The sequence below is a fragment of the Felis catus genome, chromosome C1 (genome assembly GCF_018350175.1).
Source record: "Felis catus isolate Fca126 chromosome C1, F.catus_Fca126_mat1.0, whole genome shotgun sequence".
NCBI classification, from domain to species: domain Eukaryota; kingdom Metazoa; phylum Chordata; class Mammalia; order Carnivora; family Felidae; genus Felis; species Felis catus.
Window position 1 is genome coordinate 31,983,795 of NC_058375.1, and position 24,502 is coordinate 32,008,296.

At 39.1% G+C, this 24,502-nt stretch overlaps 1 protein-coding gene across 25 annotated transcripts in view; it reads right to left on the bottom strand.

The window, feature by feature from the left end:
* Positions 1-24,502, bottom strand: part of SCMH1 (Scm polycomb group protein homolog 1) — a 187,765-nt gene that overhangs the window by 119,705 nt on the left and 43,558 nt on the right. For 16 of the 25 annotated variants that reach the window (XM_023258555.2, XM_023258556.2, XM_023258554.2 and 13 more), the window contains 3 exons: positions 10,731-10,799; positions 10,247-10,270; positions 202-272 (listed from right to left, as the gene is read on the bottom strand). In XM_023258555.2, coding sequence (XP_023114323.1) covers positions 202-272; positions 10,247-10,270; positions 10,731-10,799 — 164 coding nt within the window. Of the gene's footprint in view, positions 1-201; positions 273-1,140; positions 1,284-10,246; positions 10,271-10,730; positions 10,800-20,127; positions 20,258-24,502 lie in introns of those variants that run through there. The other 9 variants (XM_023258541.2, XM_045035618.1, XM_045035617.1 and 6 more) reach the window with 6 other exon arrangements.

A 24,502-nucleotide genomic window follows, 5' to 3' on the forward strand; every position in this document is an offset into this window, starting at 1 on the left:
GTCACTTGGGATGATGTTGGAAGGAAGGTGTCCTACCAAAATTCATGAGTTTTGAGCCTTGAGCTGTATTCTTCCCATAGAAGTTTACTCTGGGGCCTTCAGGTGAGAAGTCCAAGGGCTCCTACCTCATGTTTTGCTTATCTAAGGATCAGAACAAACCTACTTGCCTCCCACCTACTAAAGATGTTGAGAATCAATTACCTGCTTGAAGCAATGGACAGGCGCTGGGACTGAACATGTTTCTTTTAGGTATTTGTCCCAGGTAAAATGACCTGAAAAGGAAATAGAAATCTCTATCACAGTCAACTTCCTAAAAAGTGCTTTCAGGATGCAATCTACACTAAACATTAGGCCATTTTTTGACTCGTTCTGAGCATAAGAAAAAACTTATTTTTCCCTGTTTGGGCTCAAGAGAGTATTACGGGTAGAAATCTGTGTGACCTGAGTGGATCATTTTAGATCAATGTATTAAAATTATGGTCTAAAGATGACCTTACTACGTTTTACATGTTAGTCCCTAAAGTGATCCAAAATGCCAGAGCAACATGTACCAGTATCTCACAGAAGTGTCCAGGAAGCTCTTAGAAAACAGAATAGAAGACATAGAAAATGGCTGAGGAGATTCCTTCTGAACAACCTGACTCCTGAAGAGGTACCTTAATGCCATCAAATAATAGCTTTTAACACTCAATATGGTCGGATCCCACCATCTCAGCTCAGAAAGAATGAAGGACAGACATACAGTAAGATGATTTGATGGTAGGAAAAACCAGAATGAGTGAGATTATACTTGAATTCTCACTCTCTCTCACCCACCCCGAACCCACTCCCATTCCAGCTGCACTGCCTGAGGTGCAAAATGACAAAGATCTGGTAATTTACAGAAAAGTAGGTCCTTGGTAGCATTTCTTATGATAGTAACTATGAATGAGTTAGGGGGCCTACAGGATCTTGTAGCCTCTTGAAGTAGCCTTTAGAGCAACACTGTGCTAGAGAAACAGTCTTCAAGGTGACGCTGCTAGGGTCAGAGAAAACATTTTAAGGAACAAACTATTACATATATATGTTATTAAACCACAAAAGATGACTAAGTTCTTTATTAAAGGTTAAATCAATTACCAATCTCCCCCTAATACCCACCTAGAGGTGACCCCATGATGGTGCAGGGAAGGTCCCAGAGACTCTCACAAGCTAAAACACTGTAGCAAACCAGCATTTCTTGAAGTTTCCTCTGCAGTGGAGCAGCACAGGGCCCTTTTGGACCATGCAAAAAGCACTAGATGCTGGGAATAAAAATGATTTACTGAATGATAAAATCTAAATCACTTCAAAGATGATGCCAAGGCTTTATACTCTATTGACTTTATAGTTTCTGTTTTAAAACTTGTCCCTTTCCCACCATCCTTAAGCAAGCCAAATAGATTTGGCCAGAAATCACAGTCTGTTCTGAACCACTCCACGAACTGGCCAATGATTAATTATCTTGAATACAGAGTCCATAGGGTAGATGAGATGGATATTACCTGGAATCAAGATTTAAGAGCTTATCAGAATAAAGACTCAGCTCTTAGCGGAGATGTCCCTAAAGCAAGGAATGAATACATTTCACCACTATTTGCTGTTAGAAAAAAAAAGCATTAAAAATTACCATTCCATTCTTACAAATAAAGAATTAAGTCAAATAGCAAGTCTTGGATTTGAGTGAACTGCAACTTTTGCACTCCAGCATCTATAACAGCACTGTCCACTAAAACTTTCTGTAATGACAGAAATGTTTTGTGTCTGTGGTGTCCAATAAGAAAGCCGCTAGCCGGGGGCGCCTGGGTGGCTCAGTCGGTTAAGCCTCCGACTTCGGCTCAGGTCATGATCTCACGGTTCGTGAGTGCGAGCCCCGCGCCGGGCTCTGTGCTGACAGCTCGGAGCCTGGAGCCTGTTTCGGATTCTGTGTCTCCCTCTCTCTGACCCTCCCCCATTCATGCTCTGTCTCTCTGTCTCAAAAATAAATAAACGTTAAAAAAAAAAAAAAGTCGCTAGCCACATGTAACCACGGAACACTTGAAATGCGTGAGAGAAGAATTTAAATTTTAATTAATTTAATTAATTTTATTTAAATATAAATTCCTACATGTGGTTAACAGCTACTGTATCAGACAGCACAGGTCTAGAGGTTTGCTCAGTCTGGGTAATTGCTTGTAGTAGCTTGCGTTTTGACCACAAGCATCCAAGAGACTTTGGTTTTAAAAATTATGGTAGCATCAGGGGTACCAAAATAACTGGGGCATTAATTACAGTTCTCTATTACACATCAATTATGGTAATCAATCCCTATTATATAGGCAAGCAACCTCACATCTTTCTCCATTTAGAGAACACCCTATTGCCAACTGAATGAAAAGGAATCTCCTCTCTCTCTCTTTTTTTTTTAATGTTTATTTCTGAAGGAGAGAGACACAGAACTTGAGCAGGGGAGGGGCAGAGAGAGAGACACACAGAATCCGAAATGGGCTCCAAGCTCTGAGCTGTCAGCACAAAGTCTGATGCAGGGCTCGAACTCACAGACTATGAAGATCATGACCTGAGCCGAAGTCGGATGCTTAACCAGCTGAACCACCCAGGCGCCCCAGGAATGTCTTTTAAAAAAACATTTCAGTTTATTTATTTATTTATTTATTTTTGAGAGACAGAGAGAGTGAAGGGTAAGGGGCAGAGAGAGAGAGAGAAAGAGAGAGAGAGAGAGAGAGAGGGAGAATCTCAAGCAGGCTCCACACTGTCAGCACAGAGCCAGAGGTGGGGCTCAAACTCACAAACCATGAGACCTCAGAAACAAAGAGTCAGACGCTTAACCAACTGAGCCACCCAGGCACCCCTGGAATCTGTTTTTTATTTTTTTTTTTATTATTTACTTATTAAAAATTTTTTTTAATTTCTTTTTGAGAGAGACAGAATGTGAGTGGGGGAGGGGCAGACAGAGAGGGAGACACAGAATTCGAAGCAGGCTCCAGGTTTTGAGCTATCAGCACAGAGCCTGATGTGGGGCTTGAACTCATGAAGCACGAGATTATGACCTAAGCTGAAGTTAGACACTGAACCGACTGTGCCACCCAGGTGCCCTGGAATCTCTTTTTTAAAAGCAGTCCACTCATTGTGAGGGTTGACTGGAATGAACCATATCTAGATTAATATTTTTCTTAAATTTGACTGCTTAGGCTATCTGAGACTTAGTCTCATAATTTCAGGTAAACTGCGTTAATTTTTATGGACTCGTGAAGAATGTTTGAGCACCTACTGTAATGCCCATAATGGAGCCAAATGTCATATCCACTGTATCTCCAAGCAACTGAAATAACCACACATACAAAAACGGGACAGGCAGCAAGGTATACATCAGGGAGGGGTTGGCAAACTCTCTGTAAAGGACCAGACAGTAAAATGTTATGGTTTGTGGGTCATCCAGTCTCTGTCACAAATACTCAACTCTGCACTGTAGCCTGAAACCCGCCAGAGACAATACGCACATAAATGAACATGGCTGTGTTCCACTAAAACTTTATTTACAGAAATAGGCAGTGGGCTGGATTTGCCCCCAAACAGTAGTTTGCCCTGGCATATAGCACTGATTCCCAAATGTTACTTATCATCAGAATCTCCTAAAGAATTTTTCTCATTTCTTTAAATAGCGTTCTGGGCCCCATCCTCAGAGGTTCTCATTCAGCAGGCTTTGAGTGTGGTCTGAAAATCTGTATTTTCAAAGGCTCCCTAAGTAATTCTGATTCACATCTGTGTCTAGAAATTATTGGTGGAGTTAAAAGAATGTAATATTGAGAGTCAGAAGATGCTGGATAAAGTCTTATTTCTCTAATTATCTTAGATAAGTTACTTAATCCTTCTAAGTATCAGTTTATTCATCTGAAAGACAGAGATAGTGTCTATCATGCAAGATTGTACACCCACTCATTCATTCAGTAAATATTTATTAAACTCCTTCCAAGTACAAAAGCACTGCGTTAAATATAAGAGGAACATGATATACATGATTCCTAAATACATGGAGCTTGCAGTTTAGAAATATTAAGTGGAGACATTAAATAAATAATAACACAAATAAACTGGTACAATTATGATAAGTGTAAGTTAATGAGGTAGTACAGGTTGCCTTGAAGATGCAGAACAGGAAAATCTAATTTGTTACTGGGATCAAGGATTACTGTGAAGATTAACATTATAATGTAATGTTTTATAAATATAATGTTTTATACTTTACAGAATGATTTCAATTCTTTATTCAACTGATGTTTGAGTATTGCTCTACGTGCCAGGCAGTATTCTCAGTGCTGGGATAAGGCAGGAGGTCCCTGCCCTCATGGAATTTACATTCTGGTGCATCATGAGGCACAATTAACACATAACCAAATAAATAAGGTAATGAGTGGCAAGCATTTGAAGGAAACAAAATAATGTGATAGAGGCTGGGAACTATCTTAGATGGCAAAGTTATGGACAGATACTCTATGGAGGAAACACTTGAGCTGAGACTTTACAGTCATCTCATTTATATTACTGAATAATGCTTATGAAAGTATTTTATAAACTCTAATGCATACCACTTTATAGTTACACTTATTATTAGAAAATAAAATCCCTGCCCTGAAGAGTTACACACTACATAGAAGTAGCTTTAAAAAATTAAAAGTCCCTAATAATGTAGAGCAGAAGAGATCCACGAAGTTGAATGCATGAATCCCTTTCTCTAATACTCATTCATTCAACAAATACTTACTGCACACTGCCATATACCAACCCTAGTTCTAGGCACTGGTGATCTAGAGCAAAGAATGAAATAGCAAAGTCTCTGCTGATATGGAGCTTACTTTCTAAGGGGAAAGAAAAACAATAAACAAACATAAATATATGTCGGATGGTGTAGAGGGCAACAAGAGACACCAGATAATATACAATTCCTGGCCTTTTTCAAATAAAGAAAAAATAAAGCAAAGTAAGAGGGAAAGAGTGCCGAGGGTATGTGTGTGCTATTTCAGGCAGGATGGCCAAGAAAGGCATCTTGATGGGGTGATATAAAAGTTGAGACCTGAAGCTCCCTCCAGCCCCTGCTTGAACACTTGCAACGATGAGAAACTTCTTATTCAGTTATTATTCAATAGTACAAACAGATAGACTTTGAACTACAGAGTCGGCCAAAGTCTGACTCCTTCTAACTTCTACCCATTGGTCCTGGACATAATATGTGAGAGAGATTATATGTATCATTAAATGTCAATGCTGCTAATTTGACCCAGCTACATGAGGCACCTCCATTCGTGGTGGCTACTATTCTGACAGCACTTCTCTACAAGAACTCTATTTCATTCCACCTGAAGTGTGGAACCCAAATTCCTAAGAGAGATACAATCACAGTCTTTAGATCGGAAATTCGACTCCAAGATTACTGTCTGAAAACTGTTCCGTTGTTTATATGTGCCATAATTTATATACATTAACAACAGTATTTGTTAAATACTCTTGGTGGTCACGTGTTTTCTAATTTTTTTTTTTAACGTTTTTATTTATTTTTGGGACAGAGAGAGACAGAGCATGAACGGGGGAGGGGCAGAGAGAGAGGGAGACACAGAATCGGAAACAGGCTCCAGGCTCTGAGCCATCAGCCCAGAGCCTGATGTGGGGCTCGAACTCACTGACTGCGAGATCGTGACCTGGCTGAAGTCGGACGCTTAACCGACTGCGCCACCCAGGCGCCCCAGTGTTTTCTAATTTTTGATGAGTATCTTTGTGCACGTATCTTTTAACACTTTTAAGATGATCACTTTAGGGCAAATTCCTAAGAGTGGGATGAATGGACAAAGAACAGGCATACTTTATATTTTGATATAATATAATTCCCACCAACAGTGCATGAGAATATGTTTCTTACGTTCTTGCTAAAACTGCTTTAACAATCTCTATACTTTTGTTAAATCTTACAAGTGAAAAAGCACAAGACTATTATATTTTATATGCAATTCTTTGATGACTACAAAAGTTGAAGGTATTTTTAGGCTTATTAGTCCATTTGTATTTTATTTTTGTCATTTTTCACTGAGGTATTCTTTTGTTTTCTCAGATTCTAAGAGTTCTATGTAGATTAAGGATGTTAGTCCTTTGCCTGTCATATATGTTGTAGACATTGGTCTCAGGCTGCTAGGATTTGCCCTTAAATTCCTCTATCTTGTCTTTTATGACTTCCTGGCTTTCATTTCATGCTTTCTTCACTTCAGTATTACAAGAGATATTAATCCATGTGTTCTTCCAGTATTTCTCAGGTTTAATTATTTTTCTACATTTAAATGATCTATTTTGAATTTATTCTGTGAGACAAGGCAAAAATAAAGCTTTCCTTCTCACCTTTTATTCAATAAATGTGCTCACCACCATTTTTGAATAAATCACCTTCTCCCGCCTGATTGGAAATGTCACTGTGATCACATGTTAATTTCTTATATACACTTAAACCTACCTCTGGACTCTGCCTTCTGTTCCCCTCATCAGTCAGTCTATTCCAAGACGAGGAGCATTTTGTTTCATGTAATTTCAAAACCAATTTAACCAATTTTAATTTTTCATAAGGCATACCCTCAACCACGTTTTCTTGGCACTTTCAAATGATTAATAAGTTGTGGCATATCCAGTGCTAATAAAACCCTGTTATCAGAAAACGTACAAAGCTTAAGTTTATGAGATACACAGTGGCTCATTCTCAAAATATTGTCTATGGGCCTTTCAGATCAGTAGCTTGATTATTTTTTAATGAATCATCTAAAGATAAAACACCAAGTCAAAAAAAAAAAGGATTTCTGACTCTTCCAATTTCTCAGAACAAATCCCACCATTTCCCAGCTCCTATAACATCCTGTTCATACCTTTCTTTTCATATCTTCACATCATATCATCATCATTATTTATGCAAGCTATTTACAGACAGCGGGTATCTTTCTTACTATTATTTTTAATCTTCACCGTTTACCACAGTGCCTGAAACTGAACTCAGGCTCCACAGAAGTGTAGTGAATGAAAAGCGAGGGGTGAAAAGAAGAAGGGAGTGAGCACCAGTGCTTCTCTTTTCTGGACCAATACAATCATACCGGTGGTCTTCAAATTTAGTTCTGGGAGTTAGATGTTGAGATAGAACAAACCAAGGTCTAAATGGTGGCCTAAGTGGCAAGGGGACACAAAACCATGTCACCTGAGGAGTGGCTGAAGGAACACTGACACTCAGCTTGAAGAAGAAAGCCAAGTCTTAGAGCCAATCTGCCATCCATCCACCAATCGAACAAGTATTTATCGTGTGTATCAAAGCACTGTGCCAGGTGCCGGAGAAACAACCGTGATCAAATACTGTTCTTGCCCTCACGGAGCTTTAGTAAGGCCAGAGGCTAGACAGCCAACTACATAAAGTGTGGTAAGTGCTATGCCTGGCTACGGAGGCTGCTATAGGAGGGCTTGCGGAAGGATTCCCAGGGGAAGTAACCTCTACGCTTCTAAGTGAAGGTGTAAAAGGATAAGCAGGAAGTCGGTCAAGAAGAGAGAAAATTCTTTGTTTTTAGAATCTTTTGTTTCAGACTGAAAGAAAAACATGTATAAAGGTCCAGAAGTAAGAAAAACCACTTTTAAAAATGGAATATTTTGGTATGGCTACCGGGTAGAGTTAAACACAAACAAAAGGTAGTTTAGAAAGGAGGTTTTAAATAAAAGCAGTGTGCAGGTATCAGAGAGCCTCCTCAACCACATTAATGAGAAAAAGAAGCACTAAAGGCTCTGGGGCAGGAGTCATTCTGTGTGTAGTGTGAAGGATGGGCTGGAGGAGTGCAGGGCTGGAGGCAGGAAGACTAGTTAGGAAGCTATTCTAATATCTATATGAGATCATAGTGCTTCAACTAGGACGGTAAGAGTGGCAGTGAGCAGGCAGTCCCTATAGCTGCTTTCTAATAACTGGAAGCTGGTCAGTGAAAAACTGGCTAAATTATTCCATATTGCCCTAAAAGTTCAAAGTATGACTGATAGAATTGACAAAGAAACAGATTTTGGCCCAATAAGTAAAACTGTCTGACTATGGAGTGAGTTCCTGAGGTGGCTGTAAGTCCCCAGCAACGTTGAAAAGTTCAAGACAAGGCATTTTATAAGACATTCAAAACGTCGAATTTTGAAATGCTGGGCCAAGTTAGATTATTTTAAAGCCTCTTCCAAACTCAGATTCTAAAAATCTACTGAATCTCATTTCTTTAAAAAAAAATTTTTTTTTTTGTTTATTCATTTAGAGAGAGAGACACAGAGAGCAAGCAGGAGAGGGGCAGACAGACAGGGAGACAGAATCCGAAGCAGACTCCAGGCTTTGAGCTGTCAGCACAGATCCCAACACGGGGCTCGAACCCAGGCACCGTGAGATCATGACCTGAGCTGAAGTTGGAAGTTGGACACTTAACCAACTGAGCCACCCAGGCGCCCCCTGAATTTCATTTCAATTTGATATTTGGGGCTGCTCTCTATGCTTGATGGGCAAAATGAAATATGCAGGATTAACTCATCAGAGGCTGTGCCTGGCTATGCTGGTGCTATGTTATCACAGCCTTTACTCCTCACACAGGAAAAATATACTTCCAAAATTTAACATCACTTCTTGTACATACTTTGTGTTAAACTGAGTATCTACTTTTTCCAATTCCCTATCAACAAAATGGACTGTTCACAACATACCTTAACTTGTTACTGAACTATATGTAATTGCTATCATTCATATTAGCAACAAAACCAAAACCAGCAACAGCTCTCACAGAGTATCTTCTATCTGCCTACACCATGTTCAATATCTCCCAAATTCTTCATAACCTGAAAAGTAGGTTTTATTCCCATTTTAAAGATGAGGAAATAGACTCGAAAGATTAAGTAATTTTCCCAAAATCACTAAATTTGTGAGTGGGCAACAGAAATTTGAACCAAGGCCTGTCTGATTCCTACGTCCATGATTTTTCTATCATACGCTAGTGCCTTAGAAAGCTTGAGGTAAGTTTTAAGTCATTAAAAAGTGACTATCATTTATTGTTTATTAAGTGCTAGGCCCTTTACCTCCATCATTTCAATTCCTTTACTTCTTCAGCTCACATTCAGAGAACACTCCACTTCAAAGAACGTTCCAAGGCTTGACTTAGAATAATGTATGAGGATGGTCCCGCAACAGAACGAAAATAACAATCCTCAAAAGTTGAAAAGTATTTGAGAGGTTTTAAGATGTTTTCACATCCATTAGCTCTTGTAATCTTCTTAACAACCTTGTGAAGTAGGCAGAATGGGATTATTATCCCCATTTTCCAAGCCAGAAAACTGAGGATCAGCACCACAAAGTTTTTAAGCCCGGCTGGCTTTCAAAGAACCCAGGAGCTCTGACTCCTAGTCTAGCATTCTACTCTTCTACGTTACCTTCTTTGTCAGTGGGCAGTAAAAGTAATGTTTTGGGAAGAAAAGGCAAGAGGGAGCAAAAAGACAGTGATAATAACAGAGGTGAACACATGAAGTCACAGAACATAATATATAAAAACATTTGAACAAAAACTGATAAAGCCATTAGGATATCAATATTTGTGTAACATATAGAAAGATTTTAAAGAACTAAGAAGTTAAGACTGACGTTTATGTAGAAACGCTGAAGGCTGATTAAGAAATATTAACATTAGCATTACTTCTCAAATCCTAGTCCTGAGGTACATACACTCTGTAGGGATGAAAACCGAATGCAGTTAGCAGTCTGACTCTTGTTATTTGAATCGTTAATATTTCAGATTGCATTTAGTTAAAGATTTTACAAAATCTTTAGGTTTAATTTCAGTTTGCTACATCTCATGAATAATTTCTTTTGGGGAAATCCTACCAAATTCTGACTGATGGAGAGTGGGGGTTTGTTTTTGTTCTGGATTCACTGAATTAAGAGTAGCTTCCAGTTTGGATCAGCCCCTGTTCCTCCTTGTACTCGGTGTAATTAACCACCCCCCCCCCTGCCCCACCCTGTTGGCTTGGTCTGCACCTCCTGATAAGGATGGCTGGGCCGGACAGCTGACAGGACTGGCTATACAGGCTGCTGAGGCAGACGAGCACAGGACACACGGGGCCATGGGACAGACAACACGGCATTCTGTTCCTAGTCACACTCTAATCTCTGGTTTGGTTACTACCTATATTTAACAGAAATACAAGAAAGAAATCTTACCTAGTTCCAGGATGTCAGTAGCTTCTATTAAAGAAAAAAATGTTACAGTGTAAGTCATCAGGACAAACATACCAAAATGAAAGAAAGGTGAAGTTCTGGGGTAAAATGAAGGCTTGAGAGTTTGTGTAACCCAACCCTCTCCTTTTAAAAGGTACTGAGTGTGTTACTAGTAGTTGTGGGATATACCACCTAATTCTGCCTCACTCCTAAGCCTAAACTCTTAAACACTGGAGATGCGGACAGGCCAACCGGGCTTGAAGCTGTGAGGCTACTTCAAGATTATCTGTACTCAGAGTGAAAGTCTCCTGACTTCCAGTTCAAAACAAAACATACCGCTTCTAACAGATACCTCTACAAACTAAAATATTTGCTTGTGCGTCCATCAGTGAGTTCTTTATACCTCAGACCTCTCAGAACAAAGGTTTTATGAGAAGAGATGTCAAATTAAATTTTTCCATGCTAAACAGAGGGGTTTTTTTCTTACCTTGATATTGGGATGCAGACTCGGAAAGGTGACCATACTTGTGTTTCCTAACATCATTCCAGTCTATCACTGCAGGAGGAGAGAAAACAGTCATATGAAAAGAAAATGCAAGATTCAATACTTCTCTAATTTAACAGCAGGCATCAATAGTTTTTGATAAAGTAATCCACTTCTGAGATTGTATTCTAAGGAAACAACCCAAGCTACAGAAAAACGGTTTTATTTAAAAAGCTTTAGTATTGTTTATAACAACAAAAAGGGAGGGAGGATACGTAAATGCTCAGAACAGAAGACTGATTAAGATACTACAATACATTTATCAGTTGACAACGGATTTTGCAGCTTTAAATTTTTACAAAGGCTACACAACAAAATAGGAAACTGTTTAAGGTTATGATGTTGTCTGGTAAAATATCAGAGCAAAAATTATATTCATGGAATAATCGAAATTATGTAAAAAACTGAAAACAAAGAACGCCCTTGCTCTGGGCTGAATTGTGTGTCCCCCCCTGCCCATTCTAATGTGACTGTATTTGGAGATAGGGTCTATAAAGAAGTAGCTACATTAAAATGAGGTCATTAGGGTGAGCCCTAATCCAACGAGACTGGTGTCCTTATTATAAGAGGAAATTTGGACACATACAGGGTCAGAGGAAAGAGTATGTGAAGACAGAGATGGGCATCTAAAAGCCAAGGAGAGAGGCCTCAGATCTTGATCTCTGACTTCCAGTCTCCAGAATCATGAGAAAATAAGTTTCTTTTTTCTAAAGTTTATTTATTTATTTTCAGAGAGAGAGAGAGAGAGAGAGAGAGAGAGAGCACGCGCGTGAGCAAGAGGAAGTGGGGGAGGGGCAGAGAGCAAGGGAGAGACAGAATCCCAAGCAGGCTCCGCACCATCTGCACAGAGCCTGATGCAGGGCTGGAGCTCATGAACCATGAGATCATGACCTGAGCTGAGATCGGAGTTGGACACTTAACCAACTGAGCCACCCAGGTGCCCCGAGAAAATAAATTTCTGTTTAAATCAGCAGGTCTGTATGTAATCCTTGCAGCCCTAGCAAACTAATACAACCCTAAAAAGTTATCACTAGAAAAAAGAAAAAAAAAAAATAAGACGCAAACACAGCAAATATAAACATCTGGTTATCTTTAGGTAGTGTCCTATTCCCCCTACCCCGATTTTCTAATCTCATGTATTTTCAATTTTTTTTATAAAGATAAGTTACTTACATAATGGAAATACATTTTCCTTGTTTGAAAATTTAGATTAAATCTACTGACTCTACCACTTTCTCACCATCAATTACCCATCATGTTTTTACTTCTCTTCTTACCCAGCTCAGATTCCAGGGTCTCTCATTTAAATCACTCGCTGGCAAACACTCTTAACTCCTTCCTACCTCTTTTTTGCCAAATTTGCCTAATAAAGCCTCAGTCTTAACTCTGGTTAAAGCCACTTATCCACCTATACCATGCCTACCCCAACAGCTCACAAGTGCTGACGAAAACCAAATGCAAGCTTACTGGTCTCACTTTAAACTCATGACCATAATTTTCAAACACTATTTAACATGGTCTAGAAATCATACCACATTTCCCTACTGTGTTTGCTTTTCCACCTTCCAAAATTTTTTTTCATTTATTTTTCTCCTCATACTCCAAATATTCTCTCCCTCTCCCTCACTCTTAGGTATGATGTTAATTTAGGGTTCATTGAGAAAACAGAAATAAGGGACAGGAACCTTCTATATGCCACTCAGGAAGGTACAGACTCCATCATGTTTAGTGGTACATCTCCCATCCACAGTATAGTAGCAGGTGCTCAGTTAGTGTTTGGTGAATGAATGAATCTACTCATTCATCATTCTTTCTGACTGCTCTTCTATTGCTGTGGATGAAGTGTCTGTTTTTATCAAAAGGCAACTCTCCAGTTTTGCTCCACATCCCATTTCCTCTCATCCTCTCAAGGACTTTGCAAGGATTTCCTTTCTAATAGACCATTTGCATCCACATCCTTACTGCCCCATAATCTCCTATCAAACATCAACACACAAAACAAATACCCCCTCTCCAACCCTCTCTTAATCCCATGTATATCCCTCTTGCCTTCTATTTCTCAGGAAAATGTATTTTAAGAGTTATCTATAGCCATTGCCTCCTCACTTCTTCACAATTATCTCCTCATTCAAACAGGGTTCTTCTGTCTACTATTCCACTGAGATCACCCCCAAATTCATATTTCTAGCATTGGCCTCCTCTTGGAATTCCACAGTTACATATAATCTCTACATAGTTATCAAATCAGACATTTGAAACTTAACATGGCTAAAACAGAATGCCACCTCTTGTCAACCTGTTTCTCTTTTTTTTTTTTTTAAGTTTTGATTTAAATTCCAGTTAGTTGACATACAGTGTAATATTAGTTTCAGGTGTACAATATAGTGATTCAACAGTTCCATCCATCACCCAGTGCTCATCGCACAACTGCACTCCTTAATCCCAATGGCTACTTAGTTCATCCCCCCGCCTCCCCTCTGGTAACCATCAGTCTGTTGTCTGTAGTTAAGAGTCTGTTTCTTGGTTTGCCTCTCTCTCTTTTTGTCCCCCCTTTGCTCATTTGTTTTGTTTCTTAAATTCCACATATGAATGAAATCATATGTGATGGAGATGCCATTTACTGGTTTGGGGAAGACAATCTGTCCTCTTCTTGTCTTTCCCAAACCAGTAAATGGCATCTCCAACACCGAGCTGTTCAAGCCAAAAATCCCTGAAGTTATCCTTGATGCTTCTATTTCCTTTACACTCACATCCACTCAGTAAGTTCTGCTGGACCATGTCCCCAACTCATCCACCACTCATCCCACTGCTCACGCTCTACTTCCAGTCACTGTCCTTCTTACCTGGGCCATTAGGATAGCCTGCTGACTGGAAGCCCTGCTTCCCCTCTTGCCCTACTCCAACTTACTCACCATACACAGGTCAGAGTGAGCATTTGAAAACACAAAAAAGATCATGTCATTCATCTGCTTAAGGATAAATGGCTTCCCACTGAATTAAGGATGCCTTGCACAGACATGCAGGATTCAGCTGCTGCCATGTCTCTGATCTTGTCTCATATGATACCCCCCTCCAACTTTTTTAAAGTAAACTTAATTTATTTTGAGGGAGGGAGGGCAGGAGAGAGAGAGCAAGAGAGCACATTAGCAGGGGAGGGGCAAAGAGAGAGGGAAGCAGAGAATCCCAGGCAGGCTCCATGCTCAGCGCAGAGCCCTACCTGAGGCTCCATCCTATGAACCATGAGATCATGACCTGAGCCGAAATCAAGAGTTGGACCCTCAACTGACTGAGCCACCCAGGCGCCCCATGACTTTTCTCTTTTCCATTACACTCCAGTCACACTGGCCAGTGTCCCACCCCAAGTGTTTGCCTTCTCTCCCGGTTGGATGTCCCCTGTCTTTCTAGTACCTGCCATGTTTGTTCTCTAAATCATGAATAAAGATTATAAACCTGACTAGGCTAAAAAACTGCTGACAAGAGACAAAAGATTTAGGGTATCATAATTGAATTTGTGTTTGAAATTTTTCACAATTATTTTTAAATTATTTTTTATAATTAGAAGTAATATATTCTCAAAAATTAAATATACAGTACATATTCAATTTACGTACAAGTTTTCAATATCATATCACTTAAGTAAAGATGAGCTACCAGCATACACAAAATGGATTCAGGAAGCTACAATAAATTGAAACCAGGCTGTAAGATCACTAATAAAACTAATAAAACAATTCAAAATCAACGAATACAAGTTAGGGGGAAAATACTCTAATACAGAGAAAAAAACAAAAGCCAGACCCAATGATAAAGTAAAATGAACAAAATGATTAACAAATTTAGCTGGGCAGAAAGGCATCGAAATAAGGTTCCACAACAATGGAAAAGGAACTTCTGAGAAGAAATAATTGAAACTCCTGGCACAAACAAGCGGAACTGGGAAAGCAGTGCCCAAAAAAGAAAAGGAGACAGCAAATTGCTTAAATTTTATTTTAAGCATCACCATAAATTACCCAGTGGACGAGGTCACCATCCCTGTATCAATTCTCTTTTTTTTTTTTTTTTAGTATTTATCTATTTACTTTTGAGAGAGACAAAGACAGAGCATGAGTGGGGAAAGGGCGGAGAGAGAGGGAGACACAGAATCTGAAGCAGGCTCCAGGCTCCCAGCTGTCAGCACAGAGCCCAACGCAGGGCTTGAACTCTTGAACCACGAGATCATGACTTGAGCCAAACACAGATAAATGCTCAACCGACTGAGCCACCCAGGCGCCCCACATCCCTGTATCAATTCTTAAATGAACAGAATGTAGCCTGACAGAATTCCACATGTAAAAACAGAAACTGGTTACCTGTAATTTTTCAAAGTATTCTCAGATTAATGGCCATGTTTCAAAACATATTATGATATGTAGCTACTATATTTAAATAGACGGTTTTATTTTATTCTCTCTCCTCAGGCTGTATATTTCTTCTCCCATAGTCCTTCTCCCAGTTAGTAATAAATCAGAAACCTGGAGTCCTCTTTAACTGTCTGCTCTCTCTTATCCTCCAAATCTAACCAGTTATCAAAATCTGTCCATTCTACCTTCAAAATGACTGTCTCCTCTGCTCCTATTCTGTGTTTAAGATTTCATTCTCTCTCACCTTGACCAACAGAAACAGCTACTTCATTCCTGTGTGTGACCTCACTCCTTTCCAATCCACACTTTAGCATTCAGTTTCTAAAATACTTATATTTATGTATCTTAATTCTAAGATTAGACAAAACATCTCACTATCTTTTAAGTCTTCAAAGGTCAAAACCTAAACTGTGTCCATAATAAACATGTCACATGTGTCTGGACTTTCCGTCCCTTCTCTATTTGGGAGATTCCTATTTATTCATCATGGTCCAGGAGTAATGTTACTTTCTAATATCTTTCTGGCAGCATCCCTAAGCACAGCACTATTTCCACCTCCTACTTCTATGCCTGTTCCAGGTGTTAGAGGTAAATACTGCTAACCCAGTCATTATTCCTGGGGCTTAACACACAGCAAACACTAAAAAAAAGAAAAAAAAGAAAAGAGAAGAGAAGAGAAAAGAGAAGAGAAGAGAAGAGAAGAGAAGAGAAGAGAAGAGAAGAGAAAAGAAAAGAAAAGAAAAGAAAAGAAAAGAAAAGAAAAGAAAAGAAAAGAAAAAAGAAAAAGTTTGCTCAACCGACTGAGCCACCCAGGCGGCCCCACGAATATTTAAATGCAAGCTTTCATCAAAACAATTTTGACACATATACAGAATCCACTATAGTTAGATTATCTATCAATTATTCATGTTAAATAAGGAATAATGAAAAACAGATCTTCTAATAGTGTAGATAAAAGTCATTTATATATTGATTTTGGAGTTTTCTTCCACTACAGATGTATTCTTGAATACCTAGGCTAATATTAAAAATGTACTTGCTACCATTTACCGAGTACACTTTCCGTTTCAATGTTGCAAGATGAGAAAAGTTCCGGAGATGGATGGTGGAAACGGTTGCACAGCAATGTGAATGTATTCAATGCCACTAAACTGTATACTTAAAAATGGTTAAAGTGGTAAATTTTAAGTTATATATCTTTTATCACAATTTTTTTTTTAATTTTTTTTTTCAACGTTTATTTATTTTTGGGACAGAGAGAGACAGAGCATGAACGGGGGAGGGGCAGAGAGAGAGGGAGACACAGAATCGGAAACAGGCTCCAGGCTCTGAGCCATCAGCCCAGAGCCCGACGCGGGGCTCGAACTCACGGACCGCGAGATCGTGACCTGGCTGAAGTCGGACGCTTAACCGACTGCGTCACCCAGGCGCCCCTTTTATCACAATTTTTAAAATTCAATTAATTAAAAACATGAACTTGCATTTTGGGATGTCAGAAGGCTCAGAAGTTGCCATACTGATTTCATTTCAGATTCAACTAACACCTATCACTACCATATACCAAGCCCAGAGCCAGGCAGTTTTATTATATATCATCTTGGGTATTACCAATATGTATCTATAGGTGAAGAGTAAGAATCTGGGACTCAGAAAGTTTAACAGTGTCATGGAGTAGAAGGCCTGGTTAGGCAACAGCAATGAAAAATATGCAGTAATAATAGTTCACAAATGAAAAACCAAACTGAATTAATGTCCTGAATCCTATTTATATAGATGTATTTATTGAGTAAACATTTATAACCTGCTGTTTGTCAGGTACTACTCTGGGCACTGAAGATACGTCATTGGACAAAACAGAGAAAAAATCCTGCTTCTCATGAAGTTTACATTCTATTCCAAAGGTTTCACAAAATGTGATCTTTTGACAGGAGGCATTTGAAATAGCATTCATTGCAGGGGAGCAGATGTCAGAATGAGACATCTTCTTGGCAATGAGAACTATCCTGCAGAGGATGGGTTATTCATTTCCTGAATAAGCAGAAAGCCTGGATGACCACCTATCACCAAAGATGCTGAAACTTTTCCAAGCTGAGAAGGAATTTATGGGTTGGAAAAGGGATTAATTATTCAACCCTGGAGTTCTATTTCAATAAGCAACAACCACTATTATGGGGGCTGAGACAGAAACGTGTCCATAACTTGTGTACACACATAACTTGTGTGTGTGTGTGTGTGCGCGCGCACGTATATATCCTGACTATGAACTATTTACCAGTATAAATTATGTCTCATTCTTCTTTATATCTCATGTGTCTAAGTCCATGAAACAAATGAGTGAATACAATGTCACAGGCTTAAAACACAGTGGATTGCTCCCTATTAAATCTTGCTCAATTTGACATTTAAATTCCATTTCCGGGGCGCCTGGGTGGCGCAGTCGGTTAAGCATCCGACTTCAGCCAGGTCACGATCTCACGGTCCGTGAGTTCGAGCCCCGCGTCGGGCTCTGGGCTGATGGCTCAGAGCCTGGAGCCTGTTTCCGATTCTGTGTCTCCCTCTCTCTGCCCCTCCCCCGTTCATGCTCTGTCTCTCTCTGTCCCAAAAATAAAAAATAAAACGTTGAAAAAAAAAAAATTTTAAATTCCATTTCCAACTTGCTATTTTCAAAATAACCCTCTAAAGCCTTTTTTATTTCCAGATTGAAATGATATTAATCTAGTCTTTAAACAAAAATTCTTTGACTACACACAGGTTCCAGCTTTGTGCTAGGTAATGGGGGATTCAAAAAGTAACAAGGTACTCTCCCTTTAGTCTAAAAGAGGGAGAAAGATACAGAAGTAAATGTGATAAAGTATTATAGATGCTGCATTAAAAGTAAATGGGGGCTCAGAGAAGGGAGGAGACAGTTTTGTCTGAGGAGAAATTAAGACTTTAATGGAAAAGGAATTGAGTCTTAGGGATGGAGTAATAAGAAAAGTATATCACAGAGGGGGAATAATATAAAGAGAGAAATGATGCCATAAACCACTATGTTAGACCTGCTCTAGTATGGTAGCCACTAGCCACATGTAGCACCTGAATTCTGGCAAGTGTGACTAAGAAAGTGAATATTTAATTTTGTTTTAACTTTTTTATTAATATAAATTCATAACTGACATTCAGTACAGTTATGGTGAAAATTTTTAAAGTACATTTGGAACAAAGCTGGATATGAGAATCTACTTTTTCAGTTGAAAATTGTTGAAATCTAAATACAAATCAATCACTTCTGACAAAACTTAGTGTCTGAATTGAGATGTGCTATAACTGTAAAACATATACCAGATTCTGAAGACTGAGTATGAAAAAAGGAATGCAGAATAGCTCCTTATGTATTTTTATATTGGTTACATGTCAAAATAGTGTTGGAGATATATTCGGTTAAATAAAATGTATTATTAAAATTAAATCCCCCTATTTCTTCCTTACCTTTTTCAGTGTGGTTACTAGAAAATTTACAATTCTGTGTGTGACTTGCATTGTATTTCTATTGGACAGTGCCATGTTGGGCAACTTGTAGTTCAATGTGGCTGGAGCAGAAGGTATGTTAGGGGGTATGACAAGAAAAGTAAAAAGTGGTCAATGTCAATGCCTATCTATTTTACTATAATGGAGAAAGCAGAATAAGAAAGAAGAACCCAGTGGGCAGAGAAGTAGAGGTGAGGGGCAGAGGAGAGAATATACTAATTGTCTATGGGACGTTGGCTCTGGAGGCTCATTACACTCTTGCTTCTCACATGGCTTAGTTGTTCAACCTCCCTAGTAATTAAGAGAATCCAAACAATTTCAGATGTAGAGACGGAAGAAAAGGCTTTAGAGAAACTAAACTGGACATGATTTTAGTGTCAAGTGGAAGAGCAAGCTTAACTTCATCTCAGACAAATCATCCCACCTCAGGAAATCCCAAACAAAGGATGAAAAAAGGATAAGACATAATACACTAGAAAACTATGCTTAACATAGAGATTTTACCTTTAAAGATTCCTGATAAGGTTCTCAGTTTCTACAAAGCTAAAACTTCATTTAGAATCTAAACTCTGAAATTTATGAGATGTTTTTCTATTCAAGTCAACTAATACTATTAAAAATATCACTACTGTGGCACCTGGATGGCTCAGTTGATTGAGCATCTAACTCTTGGTTTTGGCTCAGGTCCTGATCTCACAGTTTGTGACTTTGAGCCCCACGTTGGGCTCTGCACTGACAGTGAGGAGCCTGCTTGGGATCCTCTCTCTTCCTCTCTCTCGCACTCATTCTCTCTCTCTCTCTCTCTCTCTCTCTCTCTCTCAAAAATAAATAGACTTAAAAATCACTATTAAAAATGGCAAGAACACATACCCTCTAGAAATGGCTCTAAGTTTCAATAAGACATTTAAATAATACTTATTTTTTTATTTGAGAGAGAGGGTGCATGAGCGAGAAAGAGGGGAAGAGGGTCAGAGAAAGAGAGAAAGAGAATCTTAAGCAGGCTCCATGCTCAGGGTGGAGCCTGACATGGGGCTCAAGGGATCATGACCTGAGCCTAAATCAGGAGTCAGACACTCAACCAACTGAGCCACCCAAGTGCCCCAACGTTTAAATAATATTTAAATGCTAAACAAAGTGTCTAGCATGGTGCCTAACATAGAGAAAAAATTCATTAAATAATAAGTTTTTCTTTCTTTTCTTAATAATAATCTATAGAGTGGCTGAACTGTTACAGAAATATCTTCAAGTATTTAAAAAGCAAAACTTCCAATTCCTTCCACAACCTAAAAAATTGATGACAAAATGGCAAAAAAGACATTATGGCTAAAAGAAATGGATAATGACATAGTTAGTAATGAGGAGTTCCTTAAAGTCAGCCTTTGCTAAAGATCTTAATCCCTCATGCCTCCAGAATAGGGTAAAAAGATACTTACCACTAGGCTGCATAGTCAATGGACTTAAAACTGGTCAAGGAGTTAAGAAGTTTGGGATTTATCCCTGGATCCACCAATACCTTACTCTGACCTCTGACAAGTCAGTTTCTCTGTATGTTAATTTCTCCATCTGTAGAATGGGGGTGGGAGGAAGGAGGACACTTATTACCCCTTAAACCATGAGACTTAAGTATTACCAAATTGACTACATTACTTAAAAAGTAGGACATTTAGATATACCTTTTTTTTGCTTATTAAAATAACTCAGCATTGGATAGTACCTTATAGCAAGTACCACAGGTTTAATTTAACTAAGCCTCAATATTCACAGAAATAAAGAATACAGATATTTGCTGTATTTGGTCCCAAGCAAATACTGCATATAAATGTAATTTCCAACTAACCAGGTTAAGCCAAAAACTAAAAGATACTAAAACTCCATTAACATGGTACTATGGACTGAATGTGTTCCCTCCAAATTCATATGTTAAAGTCCTAATCCCCAGTGTGGCTGTATTTGGAGACAGGACTCTCAAGGAGGTAACTAAGGTTAAATGAGATCATAAGGGTAGGGCCTTAATTTGAAAGGATTGGTGTCTTTATAAGACAAGGACAAGACACCAGATATATCTCTCTCCCTCTCCCTCAACCTCACCCTCTCTGTCTCCACAAACACATACACAGAAAAAGTCTAGGTGAGGACATGGCCAAAAAAGTGCCTGTCTGTAAGCTGAGGAGAGGCCTGACCAGAAACAAACCCTGCTAGCATCTTGATCTTGGACTTCCAGACTCAGACTGCGAGAAAATAAATTTCTACTGTTTAACTCACCCAGCCAGGGGTATTTCGTTATAAAATCTGAGCAGACTAATATACATGGTCATAGGACAAATGAAGCTGTAACGATTCTTTTAGGGTACCTACCTCATGCAACCCTACTCAGTTTCCAAGTTGCTCTAAAGAATCTTCACTCTCTCTTTTACTACAGTCTGATTGGTAGTAAAACAAAGCAAAACAAAATGAAACCGAAAATATCAAATTGGAAGTCAAAATTTTATCCTGGTTTTTTTGTTTGTCTTGTTGTTGTTGTTGTTGTTTTTAAAGTAGGCTCCATGCCCAGCATGGAGCCCAAGGCGGGTCCTGAACTCACAACCCCCGAGATCAAGACCTGAGCCAACATCAAGAGTCAGATGCTCAACTGACTGAGCCACCCTATCCTGTTTTGAATGTCAACTCTATTTTCCCTTAAAGACTTTAGGCAATAACTTACCTGTACTGAGCCTCAGTTTTCTTATCAGTAAAATAGGGATGACAATCCCAATGCTACTTGCTTTACAAGGTTGTTGTGAAGAACTAATGAAAAAATGGTTTCAAAAGCATGTAATACAGATAACAAGGATTATTAAGGAAAAATGTGCTGTTTGCTACCTTTCTCAGAGGGAAAACTGAGATCCCGATCAATACAATGTGCTTATTACAAAGGACACAGGACATTAGAGCCTCCCATTACTAGTTAGCCCCCTAAGGATTCGAATACTCCATTTTTGAGTAACGACTCTAGTGAATATTCGCTAGAATCCTTCTACTTTGCCTCTTCTCCCTTTGGCTCCTCTTACTATCGAATGCAACCTTTAAACATTATTGTAATGCAATCTTCTTGGGGGAAGTGAAAGTGCTTATATTTATTCCAAAAGACTAATGACACTAAGAGGCTGGGATAAGAAGAATAAACTGAATCCTCAGAAATGCATGTCTGGAGTCCTGAGACATTAAGAGAGTAGTTTGTACAATATCCTAGAAAACATATCCTCTCTGATTTCCGAGAAAGAGCACAAGAGCATCGACCAGTGACATGAAGCGGTGCTGTCCTACAGGACTTTCTGTGATGCCAGGTATGTTCTGTGCCATCTAACGGGTAGCCGTTAGCCACATGTGGCTCTTCAGCACTTGAAATGTGGCCAGCGTGACTGAAGAGTTGCATTTTTGTTTGTAGTTTTTATTAAATTTAAATAGACACATGTGGCCAGCAGTGACTATACTGGATAATGCAATATCCAGAGGCTGTAAAGATTCTGGTGTTTCTAGAAATTCTTGAGAGAAAAATAATATGTGGTAGAAAAATCTACAAGGCTGTGGAAACTTCCTTTCACAAAGTAATCATAATAGGCCATCCCCTGAAGCAAGGAAAAGCAGAAGAAATTCTTCATATGTTATATTAAGAAAAAAAATTTAGTTATAAATTATCACTTATATACTAACAATAGCAATAATAATTATTAACATTATATAGCTATTTTTAAGTGTTTACTATATTCCAGATGTTGTGCTAATCATTTCAATAAAACCATCTTCTTAAATCCTCCTCCTCCCCAGTATGACACCCCTTTTTCCCTAATGGGGAAATAATACCCAGAGATGTTGAGTAACTTTCTAAAAGGTTATAATCAGTAGAAAAGCCAGGATCTGAACTCAAACTATGCTCTTAACTACACTGACCCTCTGCAAAAAAAAAAAAAAAAAAAAGACAAAAATATTTGTAAGAAAGAAACCTTACAATGCTTCTAACATAAAATAACCCAACTTAGATATTCTACCCACTTTACTACAGTAAAAATTGAAGCACTGATGCTTATTAGCTTGATCTGAACACTGAATTAATATTAAACATAGTCTGGGATTCAATGAGGCAAAACTAGATTAAATGGAGGATGTCCATAGGTACCATGTTTTAAATATTCATAGAGCTTGGAAAACACAAAAGAAGTAATGCAAGTACATGTACATATCAATGAGAGAGAGAGAGAGAGAGAGAGACCGAGAGAGTGGGGAGGAAGGGAAGAGGAGAGCAGGAAAGGAGGGATGCTTCTCTCAGAAATAGAAACTGGAAAATAGAAAAAAGAAGCATCAGATGTACTTCTGAAAACCCATTAAGACAAGACAGAACTCTTTCAATGTTTGATGGCAGTTGTGATTTTAATAAACTGCAATCCTATGCTGATTGCATAGAGATCAAAAAGGAAAAGCTGGGAGCGGAACACCTGCCCCACTGTGGTCATGGAGGACAACCCACAGGAGGCAGGAGACAGACAAGGGACTAGGCTGGGAGGTACCATTGATTAGCCACTCTCTCTTATTAGCAACTATTCCTAGGGCCTTTTAGCTGATTCTCTGCCTCCAGCTCTCCTTCATTTACTTTTACTCTGTTCCGAGATAAGTGTGAAGAGATGGTAATATCCCTCTGGGATGATCTGCCAGAAGAGGGGGAAGGGGAAGCAAACTAGGCAATCCCTTTTTCAAAGACAGCAATAAATCCTGTCTTGTGCATGCAGCAGATGTGAACAAAGAAGATGTAACAGATCTCTCCTTGGCAATCATCCCTGCCCCCACTCCCTCTGTAGCAATTATATGTTTCTGCACGTGCACACAGAGAGAAGAACCCCAGAGAACATCAGTATTTCCTTTAACAAGCAAAGCAGTTGGCAATGAATGGCTAATGAAAATGCAGAGAAGCCGTAACTCCCTCTGTCTTGCAGGCACTCCCAGTAGACTACAACTGTGTACAATGTGTACCCTTTCCAGAGGTGTGATCCAGAGCATAAGAGAGGTTAATTCTTTCTACAAAGCTTCTGGCTCATGTTTCTCGATCAGGGAAGAAGTTTAGTGGTACCAGTGGTGCTACATCATACTTCCTGGCAGACATAAATGGATCTGAGGTCATGAAATAAGTAACGCACCACCACCACCATGGTCATTCCCATCATATCCGGAAAGAAGGTGGTAACAATCCTGGATGATCTACTCTGCCAGTCAGAACACTTTGGAGGTAGAGTTTTATGTTCACATCTAGATCCTATACTCTGAATGCGACACAGGCACACAACTTTATTCAAAGGAAAGCGACAAGGATACTAAAAGTTTAAGAAACTGTTGAGGTTTAACCAGGAGAAGGGAAGACTCAAAGGAAACAGGAGAGCTGTTTGCAAATACCTGCCATGTCCTCATGTAGAGGAGAGATGAAATTTGCTCTACCTGTTCAACATTACCCCAAGGGACAGAACTAGGACTGGTGGGTGGAAGCTACAGGGAGACAGGCTTCAGCTCATTACCAGGAAGAACTTTCTGGCAGTCAGAGGTATCCAACCATCGGGTGAATTCTGGGGAAGGTTAAGGTATGAATCTGCCATCATTGAGGGAATGGAAGCAAAGGTAAGATAACCTCTTAGTGGAGATATTGCATCATGAAAAGAAAGAAGGAGATTAGATAGACTAGGTAACCTTAAAAGGCCTTTCCAAATCTAAGGTCCTACAATTTAAGGGGTTATGGACCTCCTGATTTCATCATCTCAACCCTGTACAACTTTCAGTTCGTAGCATAGA